At 37.4% G+C, this 25,443-nt stretch overlaps 1 protein-coding gene across 8 annotated transcripts in view; it reads right to left on the bottom strand.

The window, feature by feature from the left end:
• Positions 1-7,746: 7,746 nt before the first annotated feature.
• znf536 (zinc finger protein 536) overlaps positions 7,747-25,443 on the bottom strand; it is a 182,783-nt gene continuing 165,086 nt past the window's right edge. For 6 of the 8 annotated variants that reach the window (XM_059534267.1, XM_059534276.1, XM_059534303.1 and 3 more), the window contains one exon: positions 7,747-10,098. In XM_059534267.1, coding sequence (XP_059390250.1) covers positions 9,848-10,098 — 251 coding nt within the window. In that variant the 3' untranslated portion in view covers positions 7,747-9,847. Of the gene's footprint in view, positions 10,099-22,492; positions 24,685-25,443 lie in introns of those variants that run through there. The other 2 variants (XM_059534319.1, XM_059534326.1) reach the window with 1 other exon arrangement.

Here is a 25,443-nt window from a genome sequence, read left to right as displayed (position 1 = left end):
CTTTCGCTGTGATTGACAAGTCAGGGTCAAAAAGTCAATGTTATTATGTTATCGGAGGGTTAATATAAATACCTCAAGTCGGCAGTGGAAGCAGACAGAACGGAAATCCTAATATCGCACTCACGAGTGGCAAGAGCTCTGGTGCCATAGGGTGCTATATAAGTTGTCCAAATGTATTTGTATCTTCACTGTTGGTCTGTGGAGGTGATGCCACAGATGGCAGAATGAGAGAGGAGAAAGTGAGAGAGAAAGGTAGAGTCGGTGCTTTGATAGGCACGTCTCATTTCTGTGCCGACAGCTTTGTCAATAGCCCTAGGACGCCTACCTCTCCCCCTCCCCTCCCTGTGATTGACAGCCAGCAGGTGGCGGCTGAATGGAGTTGTCAGGAATGCTGCTGATCAGCCGCACGTTGCTGTTAACGATGGAGGAGCGGCCCGACGCGGCTGCCCAAGGTGATCTCTTCTTTTACGAGCGACAGACGCCCGCTGTGTATCCCAACCTCACCACAGGGTTCCAGTCTAACACTGCCATTCATATCTAAGGAAGAGAGAGTCTATCTCTCCTTCATAGGACAGAAGGACTCTTGCTGTCTCGTAACAATGTTACATGATGAGAAATGAAGGAGACATTATCAGTTTATTCAGCTTAGACACAGGGAGGGAAATGTTAAAGGTGAAGTGTGTGATTTTGGCACTGCTACTGGCAGCAAATGGAACTGCAATCATAATAATTAGAATCGAACAGGTTTCCCAAATACTCTACCGGATAAACCGGTATGTTTTTTTGAAAAACATTGAAAATGTTTTTTTTTTTTTCTTTTTTTTTTTTTTTACTATTAATATTTTGGTTGATTCTGAGAAATGTGAATGACCTTTAACTTTATGAAGACCTATAAAGAGCCAAACACTAAAATAAAATAATTGAGACTTCATCTTTTAGATTTTATTTTATTTTTTCAAAACTATACATACTTTAATCAATACAGTGCTTTACCTTCAGCAAAATATAATACCACTTTGTGGGCTAAAGCTGTAAAATATAAATATACTGTATATTTGAATCTAACAATGAAGTGCACACTTTTGACCTTTGACCTTTGTCAGGGACCTGAAAAGAACAAAATAACCTTGACGATATACGAGATATGTGCAAACATTAACAAATTACTAGAGCGAAAACAATCAAGCATCTGTATCTTTCAGCATTAGATACAATCTTTCTTTTTATCTCTCAATTGAACAGGTTTTTTTTTTTTTTTGGATAACGACAATGAGTGGAGCTGGAGATGTCTGCCTCTGTTAAATGTGTTAACTTGCGTCTAAATGAGTGCATAATTACATATTAATTAGCGGTACTTAAGCACGTGTTTAAGTTACATCTGTTTTAATTACCTTGGCTAATCCAATGATAGCAGATTTTTTCTTGCACTGTATGCAAATAGGAGTCTCTTCTTGTCTACTGAGAGTTTTCTCCTGATTAGCAAGACACCTTGAATCCCACTGCAAATTAATTTACTTAAAGAAGCAGATTCTTTTATAACTCTGTCTGCACCTTACTATCTACTACCATATTGCGATGATAAGAACCATGTAACTGTTCAACGCAAGACTGTGTCTTGGACCAGCAAAGGACTTTGCAGTAATTATGCAAGTTTCTCCCCAATCTCATGCCCATCAACAGACTTCCTGCTTCTCCATAAAATGGTCATTATCACAGACAGAAATAGGTATATAAATTCACTGTTAATGAAAATGTCAATTAGCAGGCTGTGCTGTCAGGTGATGCTACTTTGGCCTTACGCACAGTTCCCAAAATCCACATCTCTGAGAAATGACACACACCCCTTCATACACACACATGCACACACACAGTCACACTTGCCTTGTATTCAGACAGCTGCTTAGAGGGGACACATTGTCCACTCTTTGTCTATATTAGAATGAGAGAGAATATTATATGTCAAGCACTTGCATGTATTTACATGGGTCTAACACAAAATGATAGTATAATAAATGAAATTTAAATAAACACACAAATAATTGATTGAAAATGATTCGATTTATATTATTCAGCAATCAACCTAACACCTGTTTCTCATTAATTAAAAAAAAAGAAAGAAAAAAACATACAGATGTCATTATTCCCTTTCTTACACTTCATTATTCATGTTTAGGTCATTAATCAAAATGAGACGGACAGGCAACGAGGGGGCAGAACATGATATCTAACATATATTACCCAGAGCTCAGATCAGTCTAGCCCTCCCCGACACACTGACATCAGACCCAAATCACCGAAAATAGAAGAAAGAAAATGATTACCATTACGGCTCCCACTTACTGGCTTCTCGACACCCAATAGAGAAAATAAATGCTCGAAGCCTCCAAACACGCACACGTACACACGCGCTGACACCCTCAAACAAACATCTGTGGAGGCGAGCGAAATGGCAGACATAAAACGGACAGATTTGCACCAAAACGTCAATAAAAGGAGGATGTATTAAAAGCACATTTGAAATTCTTAGCAGCGTCGGGCCTCATTTGGAGAAGTCTGGGTCCTGCACTTTTAAAAGCACGGGATATAAATCAATTTTGGTGGCTGCTCATACTGAGACCTCAATAAAAATGAATAGATGAATGTAGCTCACCCTGGACACATTTTTCAAGTCTCTGAGCCATTCTGTAGCCCTAATTATGATTTTGATTGTTCCTGACCACTTAGCACACATGGACTGGAGGAATGAGCTGGAGTTTTTATGAAATCACAATTACCTTTTTATGTCCAAAAAATCACAGTCACGTCAGAATGGGTGCCTCAAACTAAAACGACTTTATTTGTGTGACAAATGAGTATTTAACATGCAATGAACACTAAACGAAAAACAAAACTGGGACAAGAGAGGGCATGATTGATCTTTACACCTATTCTTGCTCTCTCTCTCTCTCTCTCTCTCCTCTTCTCTTCCTCTTTCTGGTCAATAACCCATCAGACAGATGACAGGTGGAATTGTCTGTTGACTCTTTAAGTGATTGGAGCCCTTCAGCACCGTCCACACACACCTTAACAGAGCCTTAATGATGGACACCTGCGCAATTTCACACAAGCTGGTCGATGTGGAAAAAGGAACAGAGTAAACACATCTATACAGTCACAACTCGACTGCCCCTTTAAAGACACTCTTAACACTCCACTAATGCAGATGCATTTCATTTGCCACTCGCCTGTGTTACAGACTCTCCCGAAATCATGCAGTGTTCGACGGATCTGTTTATTAAGCTTTGTTTTTTACCGCTAACGTGGAATGCTAGCATATTAATGGGGTGTAATTATAAATTTCATACTGCTGTTCCCCTGTGCAGTATACAGACTGCATGCCAGTGAAGCCACAAACTGCAGCATTCTACCCCATTACATCTGCAATGATTAGAAATGGAGGAGAACATCTGGCGTCTGTGCTGTGATAGAAAAGAGCATTCTGTCCTTTAATGGATATCTGCAGGCCAAACAGATCCTATATTTTATCTTGCAGAGTTAACTCTTCACACACCAGCTGCTCGGCTAAGTACAAAATGCTGGAAAAGAGGAGCGAGTGGCGTTCTCTTTAACTATGTTGCCGTTTTATAGGCTCCAGAGCACATGCTCCACGGTGGCAACATTTTGGGGTTCTGAAATGCAAGAAATGCAGATAATTATTTCACATTACACATGGAGCGTTACAATAAACGTCTGGACTTTGTTTAGCTTAAACTTACTATGCCTGCACATATTAATAAAATATTCAGAAAAACCCATTATGCATGCAAAATACAATGAAACATTTTCATCTAAGAACCATATGGAGAATGTCTGTGTTTTAAACTCTCTGAAAATAAGTACAAGGCTATCATTTGGGCCGTAACCTTTCAGAAGGTTGTCTTATATGTAAACTTTAAATACTAAATCGTATTTTTAAAGCAGTAATGTGTACCATTCATGAATAAATATGTTACAAAGATGTGCCTTTTAGCTTTCATATTTTTTTTCTTTGTGAGTGGTGTATCAATTGTAGCGTCCCCTTATGCCCATAAATTCAGTCAGGGTGAGAGAGCATGTTTTTTTTTAGTCTCTCTCGCTGGTGTAATCTGAGCATGCTCAGACCATGCTCACTAAAACAAATGCTGCAAGACTGTGTGAGAATATTTTCACTGCCGAAAAAGCAAAGATCATCACAGAGCTAAAAAAGATTTGCAAATATAAACAGGGACACATATGTGCACTGAATTTAGACTCAAAACCATCTGTACAAAGGCACACAGAAACACGAATCATAGCAATTATGGGAATTGTAATGCAAGACGGTAATTAGATACAAAACCACACTTTTCCTATTTGGTGCCTAAACTCTGGAATAACTTACCTAACATTGTTCGGGAGGCAGACACACTCTTGCAGTTTAAATCTAGATTAAAGACCCATCTCTTTAACCTGGCTTACACATAACATACTAATATGCTTTTAATATCCAAATCCGTTAAAGGATTTTTAGGCTGCATTAATTAGGTAAACCGGAACCGGAAACACTTCCCACAACACCCTATGTACTTGCTACATCATTAGAAGAATGGCATCTACGCTAATATGTGTCTGTTTCTCTCGTATTCCGAGGTCACCGTAGCCACCAGATCCAGTCTGTATCCAGATCAGAGGGTCACTGCAGTCACCCGGATCCAGTACGTATCCAGACCAGATGGTGAATCAGCACCTAGAAACGACCTCCCCGAAAGACAGCGGAGACCAGGACAACTAGAGCCCCAGATACAGATCCCCTGTAAAGACCTTGTCTCAGACGACCACCAGGACTCTGGCTTGCATAGTTAGGGTCACTTCATCTACAGCGATATCGTTGACTTGATTGCAAATAAATGCACAGACACTATTTAACTGAACAGAGATGACATCACTGAATTCAATGATGAACTGCCTTTAACTGTCATTTTGCATTATTGACACACTGTTTTTCTAATCAATGTTGTTCAGTTGCTTTGACGTTTGACGTTGAATGTATTTTGTTTAAAGCGCTATATAAATAAAGGTGACTTGACTTGACACCTGATTTATGTGATGGATATCACACTAACACCTCACGTGTAGGGTTCTGACATTATCTTTTGCAACCACACTCAATACATGACTATTACGTGATGTCTGCCATATGAATGAATCGTTTATTTTTATAATTTTTTTGGTCCTACTGGTGCTAATTATGGCAAGATGATGAAAGTCTACCTATAAGACGAAGGCGCCTTAATGAACATGAGCGGTAATTAAACAGGCTAGTAACATGACCCTCTCCTGCTGAGGGAGTTTCAATAATGACAGGGGAGCGTGGATATGGAAAACGGCCGTCTTTGCCTGTAATTCGTAAAAACGAATATAATTGGGCGACCGCAGGCTCAAATGATGGCCTTTGCCAACTCCTGACAAAACAGGCATAATTAAGAGCTTGCAGCCTCAGGAGGAGCCTGCAGGGGCTGATCTCTGAACAGCAGTGGAGGATTAGAGCAATGAGAGACCTGCTCCTACACTAACGCTAACATCACAGATCACCTGCTTAAACTCACAGAGCTGGGTTGAATACAGATGCATGAGGTCAAGTTAAGAAGAGAACGCTTAACACTGTATATATTGTACTATAATATTAAAATAATAAAAAAAGAAAATTATAAAAGGAATTCTGCATATAGTATATAAAGTGGAAAAAATGTGTAAGTTGTAAATAAAAATTACTGGAGTACAGTCTACTTCAGTAGCAACCCAGTTATCCAACTGTGATTTAAAAACATTTTGACTTTACTTTACTTTTCATGTAAGTACACGTGAATGAGCCAGAATCATAATATTCACCTTTTTCCTCCTTGTTTTTTTTTTCTTTTTTAGAATGACCTATAAATTACTAACATATGATTGGAAGGTTTTATTAGTTGTGATGCAGACCTCCCAACTTTGTGCGAGGAGAGGGAAAATATGAAGGGTTATAGAGCGAACAATCTCTCGATAATTAACAGGAGGATAAACAAAACATAAATTTGGATATTGCGTTTATTTGGACTACCACTCAAATATGCGTGAACCACGCAATTTTAATTAAAAGATAAATCTATGTGACACTCTGCCTCAGAGTTAATTATTCAGTGTTGTATAATAAAAATAAAGCCTATTAAACATGCCACACATTGTATTTCTCCATTAACAGTAAAACGAGCGTGCTTTGGGGAGATTTTAGATTCAAGGGCTGTGTGTTGTGTTTTCTCCTTTTTTCCATCATTTCTAGCTCTGGGTTATCGTATGTTTTCTAGGATAACTAGCATAGATATATGCAGTGCGTACATACACATTGAGTGTGTGAGTTTATATACTGTATATTTACTGTATGTCACTGATACATTTTAACCATCATATGTTTGCATGTGGCCAGTCTTGATGATTTTACTGTTCTAAATGGTACAGGTGGTGCTCATTATGGTTTATGAAAGCAATTTGATTTCATTTAGTGCTGTTAAACAGACTATTTTTCAGTTGCATTATCTGTAAATATTACAACAGCAGCAGCCATGATTTTACGCAGTGGTCTGCAACTTCATTCCTAAGAATTATCAACAAACGCTCAAAGCTCTTACTGTTAAAAGAAGTGTAAACATTCAACATATGCACACATTTCAAGCCAGATTCGTTAAATTGAATCAGTTAAATATGCTTGCATGCTGACAGCTTTCAAGACAACACACAGTGTTTCCAAAAAAAAACGGGTTTTGAATTTGAATTAGACAGACACAAATGAATAACTCACAGTCATTGTTTTAAGAGGTAGAGGTTTTATTGCGTAAAACACTGGATAAAACTGTACTGCTTCAAAGACATTAGAACTTCTAAACAGCAGAAAGAAAACAGCCATTGTTGAAATAAAAACAAATTGTTGATATTCATTTTCTCTTCTTTTGTCAGACAGATGTATGACAATAAATAATGACTAGGAATAGTCTTTAAATACAATAACAAGTCATCTACTTGTTAAAAGCATATACGTACAGTTAGTAGCAATATAATCCTCTAGCCTCCTTTGCACCTCCTCTGATATAGAAATATTCTTCATTTAGGAATGTTGGACAGTATAATGTTCATGATCACTATATAAAGTATTATAAAGAGAACTGACATGATTTGTTTTTTTTTTTCCAAGAAGCACAAATTAAAATGGCATGGTTACAGATTATTTTGAAGGAATAGTCTATATATATATATATATATATATATATATATATAATTTTTTTTTTTTTTTTTTTTTTTTCTGGTAGGGGTCGTAATTTGAACACATTAGCACCTCAACTTAAGGGACTGACAACCACTATACAACAACAACAAAAAAAGGCAAGGAATTAAAAAAATAATAAAAAATCTTCCAGTGTCACTAAAATAATTATTGTCTGTCTCAGAGCTCCAAACATGACAGATTACTGAAAAAAGCAAAGAAAAAGTGATATACTGTAAATGGAATGTTTTTTTTTTTGTTGTTGTTTGTTTGTTTGTTTTTATTTATTCTAATATACTTGGAGTGTGCACACTTACATACATACAAGAAAAGCAAGCGGCTGACAGTCACCAGAAAACACAGTAGTGCGTTGAAACCTCTAAAGCCCAATGCGTTCACAAAGTATATCTTTAATGTCAAACATTACCAACCCCACCCCCCTCCCCCCATACAGTAGAGCTTATACAAATAGTTTTATTAAATTCATCAACTTGATTTAAGGCAGTGAGAACTATCCTAATAAAAAGAAAAAAAGAAGAAAACCACATCAACAAAGAACAGACCAAGAATAAAAGTTTTGATTATCTTCTTGGGTTATGGTGAATTTAAGAACCCTTGCTTGAAACCTTAGTTTGTTTGAACTTGTAAAATCTCTGTGCACCACTTCTAGAACACTTCTGTCATTTTTTTTTTCAGCCTCTTTCTATCTTTCCTTTTTTTGTCAAGATGTTGTGGTCTTAGGGCTATGATAAGGGTTTATGTTTTTATTTACTGCTTAGTGAGGAGTGTGGCGGGTATTTGTGAGTCCTCTAAACTCCTTTCGGCGTGAATAGAGCAGCCGTAAGGCCCTGGGGTTTAAGTGCTGAGCTTCCCTGTGCTGAGCGGGAAGATATTGACTTTCTTAAAGTCTGGATCATTTCTTTTTCTCACAAAACATTAATATCCACCCTTCCACCCCCACCATCCATGCATCTCTTACCCCCTACCATACTTATTTACCTTCTAACCCCTGCTAGCCTTCAATAAAAGGAAGTACAATGAAAGTTGATACACTTTATTTTGTTCTTTAAGAGGCTTGATTTCATAGGATCCAAACTGCCTGTGTTAATCTCTTTTAGTAGAGGAACATTCAGGACAACAAACACAAAAATAATGGGGCCATGATGATGCATATTCAAACATAAAAAATAACATTTGCACAAAATCCATTAGATTTTTTTAGGGGAAAAAACAAACAAACTCATAAATGCCATCCTGAAGTTTAGATTTCAGACAGGTAGCGGAGAAGTGATTATCTATATACTTCATATCTACAGTGCCTTCATAGTGCTACTTTTTCAAGAGCTCCATAAATACGGTAGTCTCACTGTGGGTCAATAAACCCCACAAAAGAGCTATACGGTTCCTTCATATTATTTCCAAGCTACATTTAACAAAATAACATTTTCAGCCTCTTGGTTACATATGGTCAGTTTTTGCCAAAAGTCCACCAGTTAGAAGGGAAGCAGCTCCTTCATCCAGAACAACAAAAATACTTTTTCGTTAAGAAGCGCTGAATGGAAGTCACATTTAATGTGTCTCTGCCATTCTGTTGTGTCACTTTAAGTGATATACAAAGTACATCCTAACACTGTGAACACAGCAGTGAACAAGAAGGAAAAGATACTATCCACTGATTATTATACAATGTTATTGTTTTTTAAATTTATTTTATTTTTTTGATGGAAGAAAGACAAGAATGGAGGGAGGAGGGGAATGAAAGCGGCTGATAGGAAGTGCTACTAGTCTGAGGCTGACCCTTCTGCGGCCCAGCTGTACAGGCGACTAAGGTTTCTCTTGACGTGTTCTGAAAGAGTGAGGAGAGGCAAAATGGGAAAGAAGTGGGGGGAGTGAATGGAAGTAGCGTGGGAGGGGGTTGAATTGATTTCCTCTGTGATGACAGCTCCAGTCAGGCTGGCTCCAAACGCCCCAACCCCCCCATTTCACCTTCCACATCCCTCCGTCCGCTCACTCCATCCCTGTGCATCAGTGGCGCTGGGCAAATGGCCACTGGTGGTGTCATGTTCTTGAAGGGTGCGCTCAACAGCTCCCCTCCATCTTTCTTTCCCTTCCAACTGTCGTGAAATCGTTGGCGCGGATCGTTTTTCTGATAAAAGCATTATTTTTGGGACAAAAGTCACTCTGAGGAAATTAATGACAGTCTTTTTTTTTTAACGTTGTCATTTTTTTCCTCTTCAGTAATGTCTCTTCAACACTCGATTCAGGCAACTCCAATAAGAGCCGTGTATTTAGTTTCAGACTCATCACAAAAAAGGTTCAGGTTTCTCTACTTCATCATCTCTATCCTGCGCTTCACAGAATATTACTGAGACTGAAATCTTTCAGTTTGGGAGTTAATGATCCCAAACTTAAGGAATACCAGATTTTTAGGGGAGAATTTTGAACTTCTTCATGTTTCATTTACAATGATTCAATGGGAATGCTTGTATGGTTTGGCTTCATTATCATTTCAAACCCATGAAGGTTGTTAGAAATCCCTGGATTGAGTTTTACGCCGCTTCACTCAAGAGTGCGAGGAGTATCACCAGAAATACCTTCTCCTGTGGATTGGCCAGAGGAGGAAAGATTCCCATCCTCGGAGTTCCCGGAGACATCAGAGTCTATGCGGGAGCGTTTGAAGCGTCGGTCAGGGTACTGGCTGTTGTCAAAGGGCATGCGGTGAACACACAACACATGGGTTTTCAGGTTACCTTTCTGAGAGGCGCTGTAGGGGCAGTAGCGGCACTGGAATGGCCTCTGACCTCCATGACCTGGGAAAGAAATCGACAACATTATCATCCAGTGAAGCCTGTTACACATGCCACACACTTTACATCAAAAGAATTCAACATTCTGTGTCTGATTTTAATCAGAGGGCCTAGATAACACTTGTGTGTAGTATTTAGTTACAATCAGCACAAGATGGACGTTTAATCATCTGATTCATCAGTATGTATCAAAAGCATTTCCTCGATCCATCCGTGGACAATCTCTGCTCTTCAGATGAAGACATTTTCTTTGTGTGGCATCCTACAAAAGTTCGAAAGTGCTCTTTTCAGCTTAGAGCAAGTACAACTGTTTAAGAGATTGGATCTGATCATCGGTGCATTGTACACAATGGTCCTTAATAGCCCACACAAGTCTGTTTGAGGAATGCAGATTACGTGCCTATCATATCTGGCTCTCTTATCGGGCCCATCCACTTAGAGAAAAGCCAGGCACTTTCAGCTATGCGCTACTTTAGAACATTAATAACAGTACATTTGCTCTCCATTTTTCTCAATTCAATTTGAAAAGCACTAAATCAAATTAACATGGCGGTTTAAAATAGCAGCCGCGTTGGTGCGGAGAATGTAAAGCGGCTGCATTAAAGGTGTAGCCATGACGCAACGTGAAAATGTACGCATCCTCAAAGTAAGTGTGCGTACTGTCGTCTGCTTGCATATGCGTGTGTGGCACACAAAAAAGAAGGATTTATAAGCACTTTGTGTTTGGCTTTGGAGTCTCAGCGGCTTTCGAATACCACAATGTCTGCTGAGGCCTCGCTACAAAGGGGATTGCTACAAGTTTTAGAGCTTTCGATGTTCCAGTTGTCTGATAAGCAAGCCGGCGACGCACAATCCCGGCCGTTTCATTCATACGCACTTTAATTTCACACTCCCTTACATTGCTCTAAATCTGAGATGCAGCATATTCTCATGCCACTTTATACTCAGAGTGAACTAGCACCAACTGTAAGTCAGCTTTCTTTCTCTTTTCTTCTCCTCTCTTTTCTTTTCCCCTATCTCGTCTCTTTTCCTGAAGCTGGAAATGTTTAGGTAAACGCAAAGGGAGCTGGGAGCTGTCACAGATTGGTCCAAGTGGCTAGAGAATGGACAAGTTTTCAATCAATTTTCAGGATAAACACAAAGAGATAGACAAAATAAGGAGGAATATGAAAAGGAGAGCATCATGCTCCTGACAGGACCAAAGGTAAATGATTAACAGTGCTCAGAAAGAAACATAAAAAAGAAGAAAGCCTATTGACATGTAACCTCCATCACAGCACTCCGTATTCATCTAGAAAGCTTCCTCCAGATTCTCTTTTCAAAGTGAGATAATACTGCCTTTAGGGTGCCTATTTGGTGGTCAAAATAATTGGCAACAATGAATCATATTTCGAGGGGTGTTCTGTGGCAGGGCACATTTTTTATATCAAAAAGGCTGTACACATTGAGCCCCTCTCAAAATGTTTCCCATAATAGTTGCCCCGATTACTTAGAAACTAATTGGGCCAATTTTGGCTTGTTGCTGCTATAGTTCCTAAATGACAAGAGAAGAAGGAGCAGAGCTGGAGATTTTATGTACAAAGATTACAGTGTGTCATAGTGTGGGTGCCATAGTAAAACACTACTGCATGTTTGTTTTTGAGTGCTCATAGCAAAGCATGCAATCATTTATGTTAAAATACACGCAAACATTAATATTTCTATATATATTATAGAGTTAACAATAAAAATATAAGAGAGAGAGAAAGGGTTAACAATGGATATCATTTTAATGAGTGAAATAGTGGTGTATAGATAACATAGCCATGCACTTATTATAATGTTAAATGTTAAATAGACATTATTGAGAATTATGTGAGTAGAAGCTATTATATATGTGTATTCATACTTCCAGGACATCCAGGGACAATAAAGGTATATTATTTATTTATACAGTATATAGATATTATAAGCCACTATATATATCGACAGTGATGGCATCTTTCTTTTTCTTTCTTGTTCGCTTTCTCGCTCTCATTCATCTTTTCAAAGCTCTCCAGTGATTCACATCTACTGCAATTGAGGTGCCCAGTGACATGAAATAGTATAAAGAATTTTATTTCTCCCTTCTCCTTCTCTTTCTCTCCAGTATGTCAATCCTTTCCACATTTTTTTTTTCACTCTGTTTCCCGAAACTGTGAGTCCTGAGTGAGTAAAAATTCCAATGTTCTTGTTACCAATGGCCAATAAATCTTTCGAATGTCCTGTGGCCAAAAACCACACCAGAACACATTTGAACCTCTATACGTACTATAAGCTTGGTAAAACAACATATGGGAATGACAATATTCACCCCTTTCTATCATTTTTCAAACGTCTAAAAATAGAGAGAGAAAGAGAGAGAGGAAGAGTTCTATTATTTTCAGCAGTGTGCCATTATCACGCCTGCCTAATTAACCCCTGAAGGCCTCATATGTGGAGATCAGAGGGCGAAGGAGAAGAGGAGGTGGGAGAACCGATGACAACACCCAGTTCCTGCAAATTCCCCGATATCACTCCATCATTGTCCTTCCCGCCGTCCATCATTTCAAAATTAAAACAGATCAGAAATAAACAAAGGATTACATTTATTCAATCAGTTCTCTTGTTTTCTCTGTTCTAGATACACTTTCTTAACATCTATTGCATCTACTCTGTATATTTTCATCTTCATCCTCTCTGAAGACACGTCTAATGCTCCCTCTTGTGGCGCCTCCTGTTCTTGCTCTCTCACGCTCTTCTTTTCATTCTCCTTTTCTTATCTCGCTACTCACACACACATGCATTGTAAAAAACAAGAAGATGGGTTTGAACTGTACGTGGTATGTAAGCAAGCAGACACAAGCTCTTCCACACACACGCTCACACAGATATGGAGGTGCTTTGGCATGTAATCAAAATCAGTCTTATATAAATTCCATCTGATGCCAGAGCTACCATCTGTGAAAGAGTGCTGCCTCTCACCTCTGTCTGTCTGTGAGAAGTCACCCTCTCCAACGCTCAGCAACAAAGAGTGTGTATGTGTGTGTGACAGAGAAAGAGCGGGAGAAGGGTGTTGAGGAGGAAAAATGATTAATTTGCAGAATGCTTGTGATTTGCTCATATATTATTATAACAGCTCATCAGCACATGACGAATCCCTTGCCCTACGCAGCAGAAAGAACCTGCAGGGCTTCAGCACTTTTACTGTGTGTGTGTTTACACACTCGAGCATGTGTCTCTGTGTATGTGTGGCATGTCTTTGAAAAAATAATAGCTCATGAGCAGGTCATAAATGTCTGTTTCTGCGTGTGTGTGTGGCTTTGTGTGAGGGGTGTATAGCATGTTTGGACATTTGTGTGCATGTGTGTGTGTGTGTGTGTGTGTGTGTGTGTGTGTGTGTATGGGCTGGCACCTGACAGACTGCAGAGCCTCTAATGACTTTCAGATGCTCACTGTGAGTAGCTCAAAACTGAGAACGAGCGAGATAGGAATACTGAAGGAGAGAGAGAGACTTCCGCTCCACGGGTGATTAAGAGTTTAAACACTCATATCCTTTCAACTCACACTGCAGATATGAACAAGGTCACCAGTTAAACACTTCCGCTCTGTGTCAGTATCACAAAAGCAAGAGTGCATCATGGTATTTACAACAAGAATATGTGTCATATTGCTTTACATTTTGACCCTTTCATTTTCATATTGAGTTACATTTGAAGAAAAAAGATACTTTTAATTTTGGGAAGAGAAGGAAAATAGTTCCAAATGACACCAATGTAGTTGTGCTCCTGAGCGAAACAGTGTTTTTTGAACATATCAATTAAATGAATGATTCGTTGACTCACTCTTAAAGAGTTAAATCAGGGATTTTAAATAAATCTGTTAAATGAATCATTCAATGACTCTCTCAAAAAGACAATGGTTACATCCAAACTTGCATAATATTGTGATTTCAGAGATACTACTTTTTTCACCTACAATATTGTATGGAAGTAGGTAAACTAGTCTCTTGATTTTTTGCTTCTGTTCTCAGATGAATCAGGATTTTCAAATGGATTGGTTCAATGAATCATTCAATGACAGCCACATAAAGAGAGTCGCTTGTTTTGTTCTTGAGTGAATCAGTGTTTTGAACAAATGGAATCAATAAATTCATGACTCACTCATAGTCACCTGTTGCCATCTATTGGCATAATGATGTAACATGCAGAAAGGTTCACAGGAAAAATCTCACAACTTATACACACAGACTGATGGATCTAAAGACAGAGACAATCAGATTCCAGGGCTGTTATAAGCTGTTTAATGCATAACGGTGTCGATTTAAATGACTCAAAGATCACAGTATGTCTGACTCATTTACTCTCCCTGAGAAATACTGATTTCTGTACTTCAAATGTTTCTGAACAACACATAATGTGCTTGTGTAAGCAAAACCATGCCTGCCTATAAGATAAAAAAGATACTCTAAGCCAGTATGATTTGAAAGAATATCTATAATGAATCTGTATCTGTAGGGACTGTATCTGTTGTATGTTTGCGGCCAGGTTGTTCTGCTCTGTGCGGCAAGTGTTGCATATCCATTTGCTTATATCTTATATCTGGAAACTTTTCTTCTGTGTGTGTGTCTGTGTTTGAGTGTCACCTATATGGAAGAGAAGGAAAAGATAAAGAAAAACAGAGGGAGTGTGTGTCTGGGGAGAACGCAAGCCACAGAAGGTGTGAGCAGTAAAAAGTGATGTACCATCTGTCGGCCAGTAATAACCTGCGTGTTGTAAAGGCTGGGAGATTACTCAGCAAAGAGAGCTTCCAAACACCCAAATCCCTCCGCAACGTTAGTGCGCCACGCACTATCTCTCCCCACCTGCTCCCAAAATCCTGCTGAGGAAGATTCCACCCTAAAACCGACATCAAACCTCCAGATCCACTCGCTCTGATTCGGTAAACACAAAACAAGTAAAGACGGCGCTACAATAGACAGGCATCAAGCTGAACATCTTTACACCTGCACTATGCTCAGCTATATTATCTACCGGCCGTAGTAAGTTTTATCATTACAAACTTTAAATGCATTCAAATAAATATCGAGAGAATTCCACACAGAAAAAAAGGAACAGTTTGGACCGTTAATGAGTGTCTAGTCAAAACATTTTTCAAACTGAAAGAGAGATTTTATACAATCAAATGTAGCTCTAATGGAAACCGGTTCATAGTTTGGAGAACTGATGCTGTAGTCTGGCTCTCTGGGGGAAAAAAAAAACAACCCAGAAAAAACAGGATTTGTATGTATCAAAAGCAAACTCTAAAAGCTCCACCGGGGAAGCAGCTCCCATGTTAAACACTGAACTAGATTACAAACTGCTGCAGCAGACGTACCTCTTAATACACTCTCTGTTTCTCTGCTATACATTTCCCAGTCTGCCTGCCACTATATCTCTTTTCAATCTTCCTTACTTGGCTTCATTTCTCTCTTTTCTGAACAAATGGAATTCGTTGATGTGTTCCAGAACATTTCACTTTGTTTTTCCACATGGACATGTCTGAGTAACTGTGTGCAGAAAGTTTCATGGAAGGATTTTTGGGATAATATACCACTTCCTTCACTGACAGTGCATGAGAGGTGCTGGCAAGGGCCTGCATGGAGCCCCGCGATTGGTCAAGAGTTAGAAAGGCTCATGGGTAAAAGGCAGTATATACATCATGTGATGAGAGTGATGTGTCAGGAAGTCTCAGCAGGACTGTGTGTCTGTGTGTGGGTATCTGTGTGGCCAGGGGAGGAAGAGTTCATGAGTACTCATCTGCAGTACTGCTCACTTCTCTCCTTCTGTCTCTCCCTATAGAGCATATTGCTGCACATTCTAGTGCTGACCTGTCACAACAGACACATAATAAATGTCTACCAGTGTGTGCAAGTGTGCCGTGTGTGTATTTGTGCAAAGGAGAGAGAAAAGAGACCATCTTGTACCTGACTAATTTCACTCTGGAAGTGGTCACATTGCATAAAAAGCAGAATTGCCCCTTGCAAAATATATAAAAAAAAAAGTTAAAAATAAATCGGACTGTGGCATTGCAGGGATAATAATAACACTCAATATATGGAGCATTGTTAATAACTTTCAAAGCTTTGCAATGGAAACCTCTAATTTCTCCCAAAATAAAGACAGCTTAAACAGTTTAGAAAGATGTACAAATGTCTTGTGTAATTTTAGTTTTAATTTTATTTATAATCAATCATTTTAAACAGTCATCTTCCCTATAAAAGTTACATTTGCTTTTGCGTTGTTTGTGAGTCAGCAACAATCATACATGAAAAAAGTAATGATAATAAACAAATAAAATAAAATGAATAAAAATAGCTGTCTCAAAGCAAGTAGAAATGAATGTCTAATGCTTGAAGAACACAGAGAACCAAAACTTGCATTTGCCATAACCGTATAGCCTATATTGACATATATTCATTCTTTAAAAATCAATTAAAATACGAACTTCCATTTCAGAATATAGTTCAATGTCTGATGTGTATTAATGTTCATCCTTCACAATCTTACAATTTGGCCGTGTCTGAGCATGTGTTGAATATAGTTATTCACATTAGGGCTTTTTTCATTTGTTTATATTCATCACATACTGTACCAACATAACTATGAGATATAAAATCACCCTTTGTGTACGTGTGGTTTTACTGCATGAGACCCAGCTAAGTTCATGAATAAATTCAACTTAAGCAGCACAAAAGGTTGTGGGTTTGATTCCTAAGTAACACGTTAGGTTAAAAAAAATGTATAGCCTGAATGCACTGTAAGTCACTTTGGATAGAAAAGTCTAAATGTACTGTATCACGGTATTATCATAACGATAGTCTCCAAAAAATTTTTTACTAAATGTGTATATAGTAATATATAAAAAAATACTAAATATAATATAAAAACACAAATGAAATTATTAATAGAAGAAAACACAGAGTTAGCACCTAAAGTTCACATTGTTGCTTGAGAAAACATGTTGCGTTCAAATGTAATGAAAGTTTATTTAATTTTACAATGAGATTGAGTTTCTATATATTTAATGAAAGTGAATGCATTAACATTTGAAACAAATCAAGCAGTTGTTTATATATACAGTAACACTGTATTGTGCTTTGACAAGATTAAATGATCATCCGCCTTCCAAGCTTTTATTTACAACTTCGTGTCTAAGAATAATAGTCAGAATACCATGATCTATCAGACCACTGCTCCTAAAGGCCTCCACATATAAAGACAATCCAAACATTTCCTTTCCCACAAGCCCAGAACTAAGCAGACAGATATACATGGATAGGATCCAAGCCAGGCGATGAAGGTGTGTGTGGCCGGAGCTCCAGCACTGGGTCAAGCAGGTGTTGTTAAGCTGGCTATAACATGATCCAGGGCTTTCTAATGGCTGAGGAGTGGGGCCGAGCATCAGTGCTGGACCTAAGTGCTCATCTGCTCAGGTATCAATAACATTTCCAGTCAGCTTTTATATACACCAATACTGATCTATTCTCATGCAGACATAGAAATATCGATGAAGGCAACTCGATGCACTCATGATATGTGACTGTTGGCATGAAAGCTACCTGGAAGTACATATAAAATCGAATAAATTATCTCGCTCTTGTGTTACAACTCTTTCCATCTCTTTCTCTTGAATTCCCCTTCTCCGTCTTCTCATCCCTTCCTTTCTATTTTGTCCCCAGGATCTATTTGTCTGCCGTAAGAGAAATCCTTCAGTTCGGAGGAGTCAGTGGAGAAGGCTTTGGCGGTGAGGGGAGGGCCAAGGAGGGCCACCTCCAAATAAGTTCCATTAATCACCCAACACACTCTAATGTAACTAATATTTTACAATTAGAGGAGACAAGACGGAGCTCCGAGCCATCTATCTCTCTTATACCACATGATCACCGATTCATAAGACCCTGCCTGAGAGCTGAGCAAACACACACGCACACACACTCTTAAGTTGCATGTGTGTGTGAGACTGTATGTGCTCGCTGATGATGAGCATTATGACACGGTGTGTATCCAGACGCACAGAGAGCTCTCGAATGGTGACAGATGACTGTTGTCTGCGTGCGTGTAAATGAGAGAGGAAGAGTGCGCAAAAATGTGTAAAAATGTGAAAAGCCTGTCAAAGAACGTCTGATAAGATTGATTACAGATTGACTGCAGATTGAAAATGGAAATAGAATGCAGACAATGCCTTTCTCTTTCAGATATCATTTAGTTGGCCCTAATGACAGGATATGCTACTGTATAAACAGGCAGAACAAAAAATATAAGGTTTGAGTATTAAAATGTGTGCCACAAACTCTCACATCATTTCTATCAAGATTTACTGTGGTAATATCCATTTCTTGAGTGTAATCTTTTATCTGGCGTGTGTTGGTGTTCAAAGATCAGAGTGTTACAAGCTTCGATCAGTAGCAATGGCGCTTTACGTTGTTTTATAGCGCCATCTGGTGGTCTGAATGAGGATTGCGTTTGCTGTGGTATGCAGCCTGCCTGCTGGCCAAATGAAAGCCAGCTGAACAAATGAGAGAGAAGAGAGGTTCAAGCGCAGGTCACCATCTGCCTGGCTACAAGTGCTGGCACACAGCAACCCAACCGCGCTGCCTTCTTAAACACACACTCACACAAATATGACACCATGACGAGATGAGTGAGTGACACTAATTTGCTGAAATATTATTGTTATTTTTGTTTTTCAATATGTAAGGATACGATTTGTTATACACATGTAAACACTGATATTACATATCAGTTTATCTTAAATACTATTTTGATACCTTGGAATAGTGACCGAAAGATCACCATATTCATTCTTTAAATTGTAACTACAATACATATAAAAAAAAAATATATATATGTATTTCTTCATCCTTAATTTTCTGTCTTTTCAGTCAAGACAGTTTACTGTATGTGAGCCTAAATGTATTTCTCTCTTTTATTTGTTTTTACTTTCCAAGCAGTCATGCTTGTAAAACAAACATGAAGGGGAAAAAAAGAAAAGAAAAAGAAACAGGTTAAATTCATCAACATTAATGCATCAGGTATCTTAAACTATCAGTGAGCTTCAACTTTTTACCGAAGTTATGAATTTAAGTCAATGTTTATATATTAAAAAAAAAAAAAAAAAAAAAAAAAAAAAATATATATATATATATATATATATATATATATATATATATATATATATATATGATCAAAAACAGAGAACAAAACAGTAATCTTGCAAAAAGTTATTACAATATAAAATAATGGCTTTTATTTTAATATCCTTTAAAATATAATTTGTTTCTGTGATGCAAAGCTGTTTTTTTTTAAACTGCTAACATGTTGATGAGTAAAAAGTTAAAAATGTTAGCGTTTATTCAAAATATAAATCTTTTTTAACAATATTTTTTTATGTTATTATATAACAGATCCTTGCTGAATAAAAGCAAAAAAAAGCAAAAAAAGAAAGAAAGAATAAAAATTTACTGACCTCAAACTTTTGAACGTTAGTGTAAATTGTTAGAAAATATTTCTCTTTTAAATAAATGCTCATCTTTTTAACTTTTTATTCATCAAATAATCCTGAAAAAAATTAACACAGGTTCCAAAAAAATTTAATAAAAAATATTAAGCAGCACAGCAGTTTCCAGAACTGATAACAAATCAGCATATTATAATGATTTCTTAAGGATCTTGTGACACTGAAGACTGGAGTAATGATGCTGAAAATTCAGCTTTGCTTCACAGAAATAAATTCGATTCGGGTGTATAGTACAATAGAAAAACATTATTTTACATCAAAATGATATTTCACAATATAACTTTTTTTTGTCCCTATTCTTGAGCAAATAAATGCAGCCTTGATGAGCATAAGAAGCTCCTTAAAAAATAATTATAATAAAAATTCTGATCCCAAACTTTTGACTGGTATTGTATCCAGTAAAGTGTAGTGTATATGTATACATACAACATGTATCACACAATATCTATCTATCTATCTATCTATCTATCTATCTATCTATCTATCTATCTATCTATCTATCTATCTATCTATCTATCTATCTATCTATCTATCTATCTTGTTTACACTGTATTTAAAAGAGAAAAAAAAATCCTTTGACTTTCATCAGTGCTCCACAGCGCTCAACAACTACACCCATGGAGGGGGGCAGGAAAAAAAAAAATTTCAGGATGTGAGTTTTATTAGGTCCAGGCCTTTCTCCATCTGGTCTAGTGTAGCTGATCCGTTTAAAAATTAGTCAGGCGTTGACCTCAGACACCTCCCCTCAACAGGGTCCCGACGGCAGGTTAACACAAATATGGATCCCATCAGACTAAAGGAGATCGGGTTTCCCTCCGCTGAGACCCCACTAACTCACAGGAAAAGGTTAAGAAAAACATGAAACACAGACCCTGTAATGGGAAAATTTTTGTTCGGTCTGCAGTGGAAGCGGTGCTCGTGTGTATATGTATGAGTGAGGATGGTTTTCATGTGTTTAGAAAGCAGACTCTTATCTCTCTGAGCTATTGACACAACAGGCCCCTGTGCCAGAGGGTGTCAGTTATCGCTTGTCATTGGCCTACGCTGAGAGTGTGTGACGGGGCAAATCCATCTTTAAAAGAGTGCTGGGGAGAGGGAACGTCCTTGAAAGACATGTCCTGTGTTTATATGTGTTTCTGTGATACAGTTAATGGAATCAGAGAAACAACAGACATGTCTTCTTATTGTATTTAGATCACACGACTGCTTGGAAAGTAAAAAAAAAAGTCATTTAATCTCATTTATGCCACATACACTGAATTTAACGTTCACATGGACTATAACAATTATTGTCTTGACTGAAAAGGTAAAAAAAAGGCAGAGAGAAAATTGAAAAAGGGCGGATGAGCATCAATTGGCACACTAGTCTCCAGCTCTCACAGGTTTGGGGAATTAACACGGCTATAGCCCAAGGGTAGAAAGCCACAGTTAGCAGGAGCACAGCTGGTAATGCGAGCTGTCATAATCCACACTCCTCCCAAGTCAGACACACACACTCACACACACACACGCGCCTGTAACCCTGCAGCTAACACGGTGTACTACACTTAACATGGGAGTCAGGGTGGAGAGAAACAGGAGGATAGAAAAATGTATCATTTCTGCTGTCTATCGTACAAGTCCTCAGCTCACAACAGTACGTTGAAATGTTGCCCTGTATGTGTCTGTGCAATTCTGTTTGAAAGAGTGCTGGGTTTATAGTCGATAAATAAACGAATAAACGATTAATCCAATTCATCACATCCAAAATAACTTAATGTATGTGTGTGTACTGTGTATTTTTATTATGTATATATAAAAATACACACACATTTATGTATATATTTAAGAAAAATGTTGTTTATATATTAAATATATTAATATGTGACATACATTATATGAATATAAATATATACATGTGAATATATATAAATATTTTCAAAATATATGGTGTTTGTATGTGTATTTATATTGGCTACATAATAAATATACAAAATACATACACATATATTATGTAAACAAAAACTTTTATTTTGGATGCAATTAATCATTTGAAAGCACTAGTTTATAATTATTTAGGTTTACAATAGATTAATTTGTTTATTTTATCTTTCTAGTAAAATGTTAACAGGTTGTCTGTTTTTGTTTGTTTTTTTACTCAAAAAGCATTGTTACAATGTCACTGACGTAAATTACTGAATATATCTTTGGTGTGCATTTGTCTTGTTTGTGGCAAAGTGTCAACTATTTTAAATGTTAGTCTTATAAATGTGAGAGTAAATGTAATGTATTATGGCTGGAAAAGAAAACGCTCAGCAAGACTCCATTTATGCGATCAAAAATAATGTGATTTTCAATTTTGCTGTATTTAATTTTAAAATACATTTTCTATTTTAAAATATCTTAAACGATAAAGTTGGCTTTTCAGCAGCCATTACGCCAGTCTTCGGAAATCATTCTAATATGCTGATTTTGTGCACAACAAACATTTATTATTATTATTATTATTATTATTATTATTATAAATGCTGAAAACGGCAGTGCTGCTTTTATTTTAGTGAAATTTTAGTAAAATTTAATGTTTAATGGTCTCAGCTGGATGAAAATAGTAGCTGATTTTAAAAAGTTTTAGTAGTGTTTTAGATTCTATGTTTTTATATTAAGCAAAGAATGGGGGAAAATGTACACATTTGTATAACTTTCATTTTTTTAGTATAGTGTTAAATACAAAATCATACATGGTAAGTTAACATTTACTGCACCCTTTTTAATTTCCACACAAAACATTTTGAAAGAGCAAAATTAAAATTGCAAATATCTGGTCAAACGGCACAAAAAAATGCTCAGTTGTTCACGCTGGTGCTTCGTAGTTTGAATACATTTTATTTCTCATTATAAGTACAGTTCAGTAGTTACAAAACAAAGCATCTGCCATGAGGATACAGCAACCAAATGAAAATCATACAGTCCACAAGACAGCTCAGAGGTGTGGAATGCTCATATATTAGTCCAGAACGACTGAAAGAGATAGATGCTCAGTTATACTACACAGAGGAGGGAGCCAGAGGTGTGCTCATCTAGAACCAGTGTATATAAGGATTGGTCAATACATATCCTATCACTGACCCTCCTTGTCTGAATTCCTTTACCTTACATAACCTGTACTAGTTTACTCAAACTAGTTCACTAAACAGCTTCACTTTGAGACTTGTTTCAATTTTTTATCATTCTTATTTTTTTTTAATTGTAGTATTTAAGAGAGGACATAACCTTGCATGGAAACTATAAAAACGATTTAAGAAATATTTTTTTGGAAAGAGGACAACTAAAGTATATATCCGAAGAGAACAGACTCGAACACACACACAATGACTTACTGGGAAGTTCATTGAATTGATTCTCAAAGCAACAGAGATGACCATCATAAGATGAGATAGTTTGAACTACACAGACCAAATCAGCAGAGTTCACGAAAGAATATCAGTTCACGACGTCAAGGGACGCACAGACACACACGCACACACGCACCTTCATTTTCCATTAGCGATCTGCGTACTGTATAGACTGCTTTTTCATTTACTATCACAGTGCAAAATACTTCAGGGGGGGACCTCGGTTTGTATTTGCTTGCATGAGGCATGGGTATATATACTGTATGGATTTATATGCTTGCAGCAACAGAAGAAGATTGTCGATCTTTCTTTTTTTTTTTTATGTTATTGGTATTTTACAAAGGTGAAAGGCAAAAATTACAGTACTAGAGAAGAAAACTCCAATCTAATACCTATACTCTAAAACAGCTAGCTTTGTAAATGCAACAACGCATGACTGTATCTATGGCTAGACAATACTTGTTTCTTGTTTGCATGTTTCTTTTCTTTTTTTTTTTTCTTTTTTCTTTAATAATTGAATACATCAAACCATTTCAGTAGTCAGTAACACTTTGCAACACTGATTGGTGGCAGTATATTACAAACACAATCTCATAACCAGAGTACTTGAAGTGAGCAAGACTGAGATCAAAGCATGGAGGGTTAGGGGCCGCGTTTCTGTTTGATTTCTGCAGGCTGCACGTTGGCAGTCTCCTTGGCTTGTGCCGTCTCTTCAGACACGCTCGGTGTAAACTAGTTCTTCTGTCACCTCGGCTGGTTTTTGTCTCGAATGCTACAGCGGAGTTCAGCTCGGAACGTCTCACAAACACATCGTGAAATCACATCACCAGTTCTCAAAGGAAAAGGCGTAGTTTCCTCTTTTTTTTTTACGCAGCGTTCTCGTTTCCTGAAAGTACTGGATTGTCGTTCTTTTTTGCTTTGACGTCCAGGCACTGACTGCTGAGAGTGTGCTGACTATGAAGGAGTTTTTCCACAAGAGTGTGCTTGGTCTCCAAACGTGTAGTGGGTTGGTCCAACCGTCCAGAGGAAAGGGAGCCTCAGACAGATAACACTGGTGAAGTTTCAGTGGGCAGTGAGAAACACCGACACACAGAGAGAGAGAGGGTTCAGTTTCTCGCTCTCTCATTCTGAGACTGGCAACTGGCCGCCATCTTGGCTCAAGGAATGTGTTGCTCTGAGGGACAAGCACTTCAAAGTTTCCTCACTAGGTCAAAGTCAAAAAAGCTATTAAAAACACAGAAAGTATTTATCAGCTACACAAGGGAGGATTCAAGACACGTAAAACACAGGAAGCAAAAAATCTTTTTTTCTTTTTTCTTTTTTTTTCCTTGTTTCCAGCTCACTAAACATCAACAGATCTTCTCTCCTTCATCCAGCGAGAACGCTCAGGCAGGAAACCATCTGAGCTGTCCATTTTATTAGTCTTTTTTTTTCCTCTCTCTTGAAGTCTTTTATGTTAAATAATGCTTTTGATAAGATAATGTCCTTCATAGTCCCAGTCCTCTTCCTCTTTTTCCGCCGCCTGCTCTTGGCCGCTCAGTCCAGTAGGGGGAGGTGATGTTAGTTTCTGATTAGTCCTGCATCTCTGTGTCAGTTAGGCTATGTTCAGGGGTAAGAGCAGGGCCAAACCGTCGGGACACCTCTTCTTCCGCCCACAGATGAACTACGGTTAAGAGAACAAACGCAGATTAACACCACCGCCTGTGTCCTTCCTCTCTCTCTCTCTTTCACACAAATGCATACAACTTTGACAGACCATTATTAACAGAAAACAGAAAGAGAGTTTGTTGTGATTCATTTTAAATTGACTGGGATTTTGGTAACACTCTGAGGACATGAAATTCAAAGAACTCTTATGGTTATTATTAGTAGCCTGTATTGGTTATCATGATGACTAAGACCATCAGTAATGACTCAAACATGTTTTATAAAGAGTCCCAGTTATTTAAGGTCCACTTAAGTGTAAAAGCAAAATGTGCATACTTTGATGCCCTTGAACAACACAAGGTTTTTAAAAAGCAATAATTATTGAAAGAAAAAAAAAACACATTTTGCTTTTAATCACTTAATTATTATTACAAAGCAGTTATTATTATTATAATATATATATATATATATATATATATATATATATATATATATATATATATATATGGTTTAGGATGCATTTGTTACAAAAAAATAACAATGAACGACCACTGTAATGCCTTTTTGTTTGTGTGTGTTTAAACGTCCCTCCATTCATATGTAGCCTACCGCTAATGGCACTAAAGAAAACACATCTTGTGAATTATTAGATAAAACGTTAGATATTGGAGGAGGGTAATTTGAATACTTTTAGATTCTTCCAGCTCTAATATAAAGATATAAATATATAAAGTCTTCTAATATAAAGACAATAACTCTCTGAACATTGCACTTG

This window comes from Carassius carassius, chromosome 3 (assembly GCF_963082965.1).
Source record: "Carassius carassius chromosome 3, fCarCar2.1, whole genome shotgun sequence".
Taxonomy (NCBI): domain Eukaryota; kingdom Metazoa; phylum Chordata; class Actinopteri; order Cypriniformes; family Cyprinidae; genus Carassius; species Carassius carassius.
This window is presented reverse-complemented; position numbering and strand designations above follow the sequence as displayed.